Raw genomic sequence first — 11,035 nt, 5'->3', positions numbered from 1 at the left:
CTTGACACTAATAAGAGGTTGAGTCGGGGCAGGTAAGACCCCGGATGCCTAGTATATATATTTTTTACTGACTACTGAAGCTGGCATGTCACTTGGGGACCGGGGCACTTTTGGCTAGGCCTGTCAATGAAAGAATATCCGTCGGATATTCAGAAATCCGATATCCGACAGGTTAAGCACTATCGAATATTCGATATCCGATAATATCCTATAGGATATCAAAATCAGATATCTATTCTGATAGGCTAAGCTATCAGATATTGGATATTTATCAGATAATATCCGGTTAAGAAAAAAATGTTAAAAACCCTTTAAAACATGTTCATAATTGAAATTTAAGTTCAATTTTTCAAATATTTCATATCGGATATCGGATATTAGAGTAAATCACAAATAAATCATAAATATGGTTAGGATAAATCACAAATAAATTCATGTTCTATCGGATATCGGATATTAACTAAACGGATAGAGCCTAATCCGATTCCGATAGATTAAGGAAGAAATATCCGATAAATATCTGTATCCGATATCCGATAAAACGGATAAAATCTTATAGAATTCCGAATACTAAGAAACGAATTTCGGATATCGGACATATATTGACAGGCCTACTTTTGGCTTTTAGCTAACAACAAGAAGCTAGTTCTCATTCATATTAGTCAAGTCAGAGTAGGTCAACGTTATATGTTCCATGTATATACCGTATTAAAAGAGTTCTGCTTCGCAACGTCACAATCCTTTCATTGAGTACTAAAATCTTTCAGTTTCATCGCTCTTATATTTCAGTAGCAATCCTTCTGACAAAAAAACCCTAGAAATCTCCTAAAACAAAATCATAGATTAAGCTTCAATATCTTTTATTCAGTACTCTTTTAAGCGTATTTCAGATTCAATTTCATATTTTATCAACGTCAATTCATTTTTTTAACATCTTTGTATCAAGAACATCTAAGTTCTTGATTTCTCTGAATTGATTCTAGTTAGGATTTTCTTTTCATCTCGAAACCCTAAAACCACAATGAACAAGATAACACCAAATTGGTGGTTCAATTCAAGTAAACCTAGTGTGAAAGAAGAAGCCACGAATCGATGGTTGAAAGGAATTGAGCATTTAGCGAAAGAGGGAATATGGTGGAGAAGACAAGAGATGCTACCGGATAAAGACTATTGGGCGGTATTTTCTAATGGGAATTTTGGAGAGCTTGATCGAGGAGCAGATATCAAGTTAAGGATGGGCATGCCAGATACGGAGTATTTGGCGTTCCTTGACGATAATTCGTTTTACCTCTTAATTTGCTAGAACAAGTCTGTTCTCGTTAGTATTGGGCGTCTTAAGGCAATGCTCTCGGAAAGTGAGATTATAGTTTGGAAAGACAATGATCCATTTACGTTTATGAAGAAGTTAGTTGCCCGGGTGTCTGATCGGCAACACGGTGAGAAATTAGAAGTCTTAGCACTCGAAATGTGATTGAAGGAAGCTTTGGTCGGTCTTGATAATGAATTGGTATCTTTAAACATAGAGGTTCCTCCTCCAGTTAAACGTATTCCCGGTATTCCCCATGTGGAGAATATCAAGATTGATCTTGAAAGACTTACATCTCAATTCAGAAGGGTAAGTCCCTAATTTTGAATCTTTTTCTAATGTTTTTATTATATGAGTGAAATGGTCTTATCTTATTTAGCTATCTGTAATTTAGTAATAGTTAGTCTTATGTATGATTGCAGCTAGAGTCTAGTCCACTGCAGAAAATGTGCTGCTTCGATGATTTGAAGGAAATCAAGATTCATCTTGATAGAATTACATTTGCAGTAAGAAAGGTACTTCTTTTGGAACGATCAGTAATCATGTATTTAATATGTATTCATTGTCTACGCTGGGAAAGTCAATTCGCATGGCTTGCTTTCAGATAATTGCGGAAATTAGCGGGTTGCTGAAAGACCTGCAAGTGTCCCTGCAGCAGATGGAAGATACAACGGGAGATGATGAAAAAACGGAGATGCTGATTGAAGTACTAACAGGGTCTTTGGCTGAGTATACATTGGTTTCTAAAGGTTTAAATACGGTAAGTATATATATAGTTGAAGTATTTTCATTCAGTTGTTTTGATCTTTGTTGTATTGATGTTTATGTTCTGTTTTTTTTTTTTTCCAATCATTGAAGATGTCCGAAAATGTTAATCGACTGGAGTACACACTCGAGATTGCTCTTCAAAAGAAAAATGTGGCCATATCTCAGTTTGGTCTGATTATGACTAACCTAGGTGTAAGCAATGGTATTGTTGCTGCGGTAGCCGAGTTATTTGGTGTAAACGTGAGAATGGGAATCATCGGATCAGAGCGTCACGTGCTATGGTGGTTATCTGGAAGTTGCATCACGCTGGGTGTATTAGTCTTTATAGTCCTATGGATTATCAGCAAGAGAAGAGGCCTCCTCGATTGAGAGGTAAGTCAACAGTGGGCTGTACTTGTTTGTGTGTCTTCAATTTTATGCGTGATAGTTTTCTCATGAGCTTATTGGCATAATTACTGAATCCCATAGTTCAGCAATCTTAGTATATATAATTATATGAGTACATGTATGTTTATTTGTTGTATATTGGTTGTTAAGACACTAACAGAGTGCAAATGTTACGGTTGAATGTTAGAGTTAGGATTTTCAGGGTGCTTAATCTCATAACATGGATATTTAGGACTTGCGACTGTATGACTGTTAGGACGTGCAAGTTACTGCAGAATGCATTGTGACAAGAGATTCGCAGAGTGCAAATGCGTATTGCAGAATATATATCATTGAAACCTTACCCATGCAGTGTGCATAATCCCATTACTTGCTGATATAGGATAACTACAATAACCTGTCTAATTGCTGTCTCACACAAATGCACTTATGATTCTTCTCTGAATTTTAGTTATTTCCTGCGTAACACCCTTTGGTAGAAGACATAAAATCCCATGAAGTAAATAGGAATTCAGAGTAGTTTGTAGCAATACCGTTCTCCCTGCCGAATCTCCATCCTGGTAATCTTGAGGTAAACTTTTCAATAAGGTAATTGAAACTTGCAATTCTGAAATCCGACTTCAAAGGAAAAATCCCAATATATTTATCATCAGACACCATCTCTCTAACACCCAAATCTTGCATTGTCGTCTGTTTACTTAAATCTGAAATTCCCTTACTGAAATATATGGCTGATTTATTGTTATCTGTGAGTTGACCTGACATTGATGCATATTGTTGTAGAAGCTTCTTCAGATTAAACACATTTATTCTGGAGTGTGCACCAAAGCAAACATCAAATGGGTAATTATAGGTACCCATCTGTTGATTTTATATCCTTGGTACCTTGGGATTCAAATTGTTGCATCAGTAAAGAGAGACCCTGAGAGCAGATTATGAATAACGTGGGAGAGAGCGGAATACCCCTTTCACTCTTGTAAAATCCCTGTGAAGATCCATCGATGTTAATACAAAAGGAGGTAGACATCACACATGCCTTGATTAAAGAATGAGCAGTTCCAGATATTCCCATAATATGCAGCATATCCCCTAGAAACTTCCAATTGACTCTATCGTAGGCTTTCACAATATCCACCTTTAGATCAAAGTGCCCATTTACCGCTCTAGAATTGTGCATAAAATGAAGCAATTCCTTTGCAATGAATATAATACCCAAAAAATCTGGCGACCAGGCACAAAAGCACTTTGCGACCAAAATACAAATCCTTCCAGATGCGGCTCGAGTCTGTTTGACAAGTTTTTTTGCCACAATCTTGTACAAAACATTGGATAAAGATATTGGACGATAATCAGAAGGTGTATCTGGGCTTTTAATCTTTGGGATCACTGCAATGCTAGTATGATTCAATAGTTTAGGGAAAACATCATTACAAACTGTACCCCAACACTTCTCTTGTAGAAAACCGGAGAGTACCCATCTGGTCCGGGCGAAGTGAAAGGGCCCATTTTAGTTACTACAGCCCATATTTCCTCCATAGTTATATGCTGCATATTATGGGAATATCTTTATATTTCAGCAGTGTCCAGATTGGTGACGGCTTGACCCCGGATAGTGATGAGGGGTTAAGATGGAGAGTCGTGTAATAGTTAAGTTTAGATAGAAAAGATTTTGTGAAGATTTACAAGATTTTAATTCTAATGAACGAGATTCATCAAAGTTTAGAGATTAACATCACCGGCCCAAAAACACAAAATACTAAAAGTTTTCTAGATTTGATGGACACAAATCGCTTTCTTTTCGGTTAGGCCGAGATGGCAGTTCCACGTGGAACTCCACGTAGGAAACGGTTTTGGAGTAGTCTATAATGACGGTCTGTAAAGAATTATTGCAAAATTGATTCCAAAATGCATTTGTGTTTTATGGAGATACTCGTGTCTCCGATAATCTGATTTTCCCCTCAACAAAGAATTATTATCGAAGACACATGCGTCTACATCAAACATACTTGTGATTTTAAATAAGAAGACTTTGATAAAAGGATGGAGAATCAAGAAAGAAGAATCGAAATGAATAGAGAGTTCGGTGAAAAGAAAAGTACTTGTTACGTTTCTTGACAAGTATAGCTGCTGCTGCTGCTGCAATTTTACTTAGGGTTCATTCTAGCTAGTGGCACCCAAGTCGCTTTAATTATGTAACAATACATAATCATGAATTTATCATCCGCCTGGTGTTAATCTCTTTGAACCGGTTGTTATTTTATTAGTCGTTTACTCGTTTAAATATCCGATAGTCAATTTAGAACAAAATCTTCTAGATTCTTTTTAATAAGTGACAAAGGTGCATTTCATTAGAAGTGCTCATCGGAAGTGCTATACCTGTATTTAAAACTTGATAAACAACTATAAAACAAAGTTATAAAGCAGTATCCTACTACTCCTCTTCAAGTAATGCATATCGATTTTTCATCTTAACAAGCGATGCAGACGAGACCAAGTTGTTTTTATCGCCGCGGCTCTCCAAATGTTTCTTCTTTTTATCCTTGGCATGTTCAGTTGTTAGAAGATCTTTTTTAATCCCTCCATCACCTCTTTTCTTGTCAGCAACCAAAGTTTCATCACGGTAATATTCATAGTGAAACCAAGGATCATTATCACCATCAGAAAACTCAGGTACACTGGAGAGAAACAAAACCATACAGTATTATAATCAAAAACATTATAATAACTATCAAAATCCAAGGCACAAAAATGAATTTTGTACATACCTTTGTTGGTGTTCTTCCTTCCAAGCTCTCTCCTTCTGCAAACTTTTTGGATTATTCCCTAACCTCATATTTGATAACAAAAGAAAACAAAAAAAAGAAAAACACTATTTATGTTAATGCCTGATACGCCCTTGTTAAATTAGTGTTAATTCGAAAAATTAAAAAGTATTTAATCAAGTTAATCCTGAGATTAACTTTCATTAATGCATAATCAAAATCTGTAATTTTTTTTACTCGATCCAGAATCGGTTGATGTTAGTGCATTTGCAAATCGATTTTGGGTTGAGTTTTATGCTTGGGAAGATGTAAACTCAGAATCGAAGTTTGATTAATACCCACATAAACCGATTCCTAAAATCGGGCTTTTATAATGCACATGTAAACCGATTATGCGTTACTTGCAGAAACAAGATATTTATTACATAGTTTAGGAAATTAGCCCAGTACATATATATAGGACTCAGTATGGGAATTCTATAATTTGACACATCAAATGCTCGTCAGTGAACCTCCGAGCACGTCGGTACAACGTCGTATATTCTTTGTGGTGAATGAACTTTCTTTCCCCATTGTGAATTCTCCATAGCTCGTTGAAACGTTCCGGCTGAAATTCAATGAATTCTTATATGTTAGTAGGTGAACTAGTGTAGTTGAAATAGGTATAAAAATGATCGCATTACTCACTTTTTCCCTAAGAGGAGCTCGTGGATGATAGTGGTACACCATATTTCTACTATTACGTACTCTCGCATTGCGCCTTTTATGTAGTTGAATCGAAAAGCCAAGTCTCTCCATTTTCGGTTATTGGGATTCACGGTACGCCCTTAAAAGAACTCGTTAACTCTTTTCCAAGACATTGAATAGATTTCATTCGGACGTTCGCGGAACGTATTAGCAAAGGATTTAACCAGACACAAATCTTCAAACGGTTCCCATTCCATTTTCTAGGCTAAGTGTGTGATGTGGGAGTATCTCAAAGAGGTTGTCCTTATATAGATGAAGTCTCAACGGCTATTTTTTTTGAATTCAGTTCAAATAATTGGATTTTATATTCTACCACATAGACCGATTTTGTCCTTACAAAATCATATAAATTTTCCTCTAACAAATTGGGCTTTTATAATGCACATGTAAACCGATTCTCAAAGTTACAGAACTTTTCTTCATAAAAATCGGATTACATATTTATACATGTAAACCAATTCTAAAAGTTAAAGAACTTTTCTTCTTAGAAATCGGATTACATATTTATACATGAAACCCGATTCTAAAACTGAACATTTGAGAAACTGTCAGAATCGGATTATATATAGTTATATGTAAACCGATTCTGACAGAAAGAATGCTAGAATCCTCCAATTTTTCCACACACATTAAGTCATTCATAAACTAGAAACCAGATTAAGTCATTCATAGACTAGGAGTGTAACCAAACATAATTCGATAATCGACAATAATTTTAAGACAAGACATAAGTTTTGACTCCATAATTATCCATCCTAAAAGACATAAACATAGAGATAACCATTCATTCATGAACATCCCCACCACGACCACGTCCACCGCCACGACCACGTTTACCAGGTTGGACGCTGCTCAATGCACCTTCAGTCATCTTTTTTTTTGGGGGTGGGGGTGGGGGTGGGGGGGGGGGGGGGGGGGGGGGGTCTCTTCCTCTTCTTCTTTGGCTCCTCCTCCTCCTCATCATCATCATCCTGCTCCCCAAAATTTGCACCAGCTTCTACATCTTCGAGACCATTCAATTCATCAACTAACTTTTCATTGGCCTTCACATTTTCCCTTCCCTCATTTCTAGCTTTTCCTGGGTTATCAAGTGTCCGACTCGTCTTATCTATTTCAATTTCAAATAACAAACATTTAATATATAATGCTAAAACCATTAACAAAATCGTAATTGAGTAACAATAAGCACTATGTAATCGAGAGCCGTATCTTTGTCCTTTATCTTGGGCCTCTCATCTACTCGTATTACTTGAATATGCGAAACTTTGAGGTACCACGGTATGTAACCCGGAATTACCTCGTCATCCGCTCGAGATGGGCCATCCAAAGGATATCTGTGGAACGCTCTGTCGTTCCAATAATCACATGATGGGAAAGGCTTGTGAACAATGATAATATCATTATCATGTGATTTGGTTTTTGTCTCATTGATGTTGAACATCTTGTGCGCCTTTGGGATTTTTTATACGTAACCGCATTGTCTTGCGACTCTCGTAGGGTTGTACATTACATATCCACTTGGGTGAAACAAAGGCCCAAAATATTCACTTTGCTCTCGGCAGCCAACCTTCTTTCCTTTAGCCAAATCCTTCTTGTAAGGATCGAAGACAACATCCTTCATCGTCAAGTTGTCTAACTGGCGTCTCAAATTTAGAAAATCCATTTTTTGTTTCTTCGGCTTACTTTTGTAGTTTTACTTGTCTCCATAATGCTCTCCGTCCCAATCATTTTTCTCAAAAGAACTTTTAGCAAATATTGGGAAGTGCATATATATCCAAGCATGCAGAAAAGCCATATTCCCTCCTATTTGGTTCCTTTGAGACCTAGAAGCCTTTCTCAACTCCTTCAACGAGTGTGCAAGGATGGCAGTGGCCCAAGAGTATTCGCGAACCTCTCCAAATGGTTGCAAAAGCTGGATAAAATTGACGCTCACACGGTCACCGGAATCGTCGGGGAAGATTACAGCTCCCAGGACATAGAGGACATACGCATTGGCCGTGGCGATGATACGTTGCGTCTTCACCTCTTTTCCCTCAGTACGAAGCTTCTTTGTTCCCATGAAGTTGGCCCTCAGCCTCGAGAGATGGAATATCCTCTGCTTTGCCTTTCCAACTAGCATCTCCTTCTTGGTCTTCTCCTCATCCCATTGGAACACTTCCTTGGTCCACGCATAAATCTTGTCCCACCCAAGCTCTGGCTCGTACCCTTTGTGCTTCACGGATTTACCTTCTATGCTTAGGCCGGTAATTAACTTCGCATCATTTGGAGTTATCGTCATTTATCCAAACGGAAGATGTAAAGTATCTGTTTCCCCGTAGTATCTCTCGGCAAAGGCGGAACAAAGAGGTCTATCGTAACCAAGGTGGTACAAATTGTCGACCGCATGTACCAACCCCGTAGAATTGACTAGATCGATTACTTCCGGAACTTCTCCAACGGTTGATTTTATTCCTTCCAGTGGCCATTGACTCATCATACTCACTGACATTCCTGGCTTCATAAGACGAACGACATCCTTGTGATCCTATAAAACAAAACAACCACGATGGACAACAATCAAAACAGTACACGGATAATAATGTTTAAATCACATAGCATAAGGTTTAGGTACTTACTATGGTATTGTAAACGACGGAGGCCCAACTGTCTTTGTAACCCCATAATATCTTTCCTCCATCATCGGGTATCCCTAAAAGTGGATCATCAGGGCCGCGAGCAGACATCTTCAGTGGGTCGGGCATTGTGGTCACCTTTCTTCTTCTTTGGTCCTTCTTTCTTCTTACCTTTTTCTTGAGCATCTCCTCATTGGTCTTGTTGTTAAGATTCTTGTTCTTTCACTTGTTCGTGAACTACTTCTCTTATCTCTTCATCATTTTCATCCTCACCTTCTTCTTCATCACTTTCACTCTCATCACTTTATTCTTCACCACCTTCCTTGCCACCACCTTCCTCATTACTTTCTTCTTCACCAGCTTCCTTGCCACCACCTTCCTCGTCACCTTTTTCTTCTTCAATTTCTCTATCACCACCTTCTTCACCACCTTCCTTGCCACCACCTTCACTTTCTTCGGAATCAGATTCTTCATGTCTTGGTTGCTCCGCTTGAGGTGGTGGGTCATTGATGATGATCCCTTTGGCTTTACTCCCTGTGCCCCTTGGGTTTCGGTGGGAAGCATTCAAATTTTTACCGTCTTTTCGACGAGGTCCCAAAGGCTTAGGAGTAGCAAGGTCATATTTCCGCCTATATTTCTTTTCGGCTTGATTTTTTTCCTGTAGAATACGGATTTAAGCGACAAAAAATAATGGAATATAATGCATTTTAAAGTCAAGGTACATAATCGGTTTACTCGATATACATATAAAATCCGATTCCTAACATAATAAAATTCACAATCGGATTTTTTTAAGTGCTAATGTAAACCGATTCCATAAATCGGTTTACTCAATATACATATAAAGTCCGATTCTAAACTACACAATCGGTTTTTGTGAATACATATGTAATCCGATTCCAACAAAACAAAGATCCAGGAATATTGCCTAAAACAATCGGGTTATTTATGCATTAACGTTCACCGATTCCTTTTCACATGCAGAATAATAGGTTTATAAGTTTAAGAACATAATCCGTTTCTAACAAGCATCGGGTTACTTCGACATTAACGTAACCCGATTCTGTGAGCACTGAAATTTTTTGATTTCAAAATTCTCGATTTCTAACCTAATGCATGCTACTAAAACCTAGCTTAGAGGATTGGGTTGATAGAAAAGTACCTGATTCGACTCATTTCCTCCTCTTGTGCGATACGAGAGGCTTCGGATTGTTTTTGCACTTCCTTCGTTTTATTTCGAATCGCTTAAACAAGTCCGGGATTGTCGGCACTAGAATGATTCTTGTTAGTAGCATACTTAGTTCTTGTTGGTTTCGACATTTTATAGAAAAAAGAAAACGATTAATCGTTTTTGAATCGTCGATCATCGACGATTTTTGGTTTCAAAAAAATGAAAAAAGAGGGAGTAGAGAAGATGAAGAATCGGCTTTTAGGTTAGAAATGAAAAATGATTTTTTTTAGTTAGGTTTATTAAGGATTGATGGGGATAATTTAGTAATATTAATAGTTTTTTGAGGGTAATTTTGGTAGCTTACATAAATATTAGACACCCCTTATCATTGTGTATTAGGTAGATAAAATAATATATAGGCCCTAATTAAATGGTATAGGCCTCAATTTAGTCAGGTAAAATAGAATACTTTGATGTACCTCGAAATCTCCCATGTTTAACTCATTCAGCGGTTCAGTTAAAGCTTTAACATCCTCGAATTCAAGTCCCATTGTTTCATATTAACCTGCAATGTCAAAGGAGCTATCATTGACAAAATTCATGATATCAGCCGTTGGATTGGTTGTCCCTTCGATATACATACCTTAGCAACTTGGTACCTTTTGAATTAAGTGCCACCATATGCATGCATCTACATATCTTCTAGCAGATGGAACAGTCAGGCCATATATCAGGGAACGTAGCTCACCACCATGTAAACATTTTGAGCATGAGACATAACTCACCACCATGTTACCATTTTGATATTAATTAGCAGTGCAGGAGATTTGCAAAAATAAATGATCAATAAATTACAAAGATGATTAAAAATCAGCATTCCGAAATAGAAGAGTCGCTTGCAGCTCGCACTAGCGGATAATGAATGGAACTATGATTATTTGGTCGTGAAGGTTGTACACCATCTTCGAGTTTTCATTGTATTTTCTCATGAGAGTTTCTCTCAATTCAAAAGCTGTAGTGTAATTATTGAGATTTAGTATGAAAAGCCCAGCTAAATCCAAGGGTCTCTAAAATTATATATAGACTTCAATAGTTATACAATAAGCATGTAATATAGAGTATAATAGTTATAGACACCATCTTAGAGATCAGTTTGTGTTCAGATAAAGACATAAGGCCAAGCATTATCGTTGGCGTCATCCCTTCCCTATCCCTCATTTGTACAGCTCCACTATGGTGTCCTTCCATCCCTTTCTTACATGTGACAAAACTCATTTTCCGT

At 37.4% G+C, this 11,035-nt stretch overlaps 2 protein-coding genes across 2 annotated transcripts; one reads left to right on the top strand and one right to left on the bottom strand.

Moving 5' to 3' along the window:
- Positions 1-762: 762 nt before the first annotated feature.
- LOC113361123 lies at positions 763-2,607 on the top strand. Its single transcript, XM_026604474.1, has 4 exons — positions 763-1,615; positions 1,729-1,821; positions 1,911-2,066; positions 2,165-2,607. The coding sequence occupies exons 2-4, from the start codon at positions 1,753-1,755 to the stop codon at positions 2,441-2,443; spliced, it is 504 nt and encodes a 167-aa protein (XP_026460259.1). The 5' UTR covers positions 763-1,615; positions 1,729-1,752; the 3' UTR covers positions 2,444-2,607.
- Positions 2,608-2,908: 301 nt separating this feature from the next.
- On the bottom strand, positions 2,909-3,997 carry LOC113359269. The gene is made up of 3 exons (XM_026602933.1): positions 3,897-3,997; positions 3,319-3,855; positions 2,909-3,272 (listed from the first exon to the last, which is right to left on the bottom strand). The coding sequence occupies exons 1-3, from the start codon at positions 3,995-3,997 to the stop codon at positions 2,909-2,911; spliced, it is 1,002 nt and encodes a 333-aa protein (XP_026458718.1).
- Between the last annotated feature and the right edge of the window lie 7,038 nt (positions 3,998-11,035).

Source organism: Papaver somniferum, chromosome 3 (genome assembly GCF_003573695.1).
Source record: "Papaver somniferum cultivar HN1 chromosome 3, ASM357369v1, whole genome shotgun sequence".
Taxonomy (NCBI): domain Eukaryota; kingdom Viridiplantae; phylum Streptophyta; class Magnoliopsida; order Ranunculales; family Papaveraceae; genus Papaver; species Papaver somniferum.
This window is presented reverse-complemented; position numbering and strand designations above follow the sequence as displayed.

Excerpts from the sequence above, each read along its gene's own strand:
- LOC113361123 (XM_026604474.1), top strand. The coding sequence starts at position 1,753 with ATGTGCTGCTTCGATGATTTGAAGGAAATCAAGATTCATCTTGATAGA. Across the intron at positions 1,822-1,910 it reads TTACATTTGCAGTAAGAAAG|ATAATTGCGGAAATTAGCGG; the intron begins GTACTTCTTTTG and ends GCTTGCTTTCAG. Across the intron at positions 2,067-2,164 it reads TTTCTAAAGGTTTAAATACG|ATGTCCGAAAATGTTAATCG; the intron begins GTAAGTATATAT and ends CAATCATTGAAG.
- LOC113359269 (XM_026602933.1), bottom strand. The coding sequence starts at position 3,997 with ATGGAGGAAATATGGGCTGTAGTAACTAAAATGGGCCCTTTCACTTCG. Across the intron at positions 3,856-3,896 it reads AAGAGAAGTGTTGGGGTACA|CATTGCAGTGATCCCAAAGA; the intron begins GTTTGTAATGAT and ends GAATCATACTAG. Across the intron at positions 3,273-3,318 it reads GATATAAAATCAACAGATGG|AATAAATGTGTTTAATCTGA; the intron begins GTACCTATAATT and ends TGCACACTCCAG.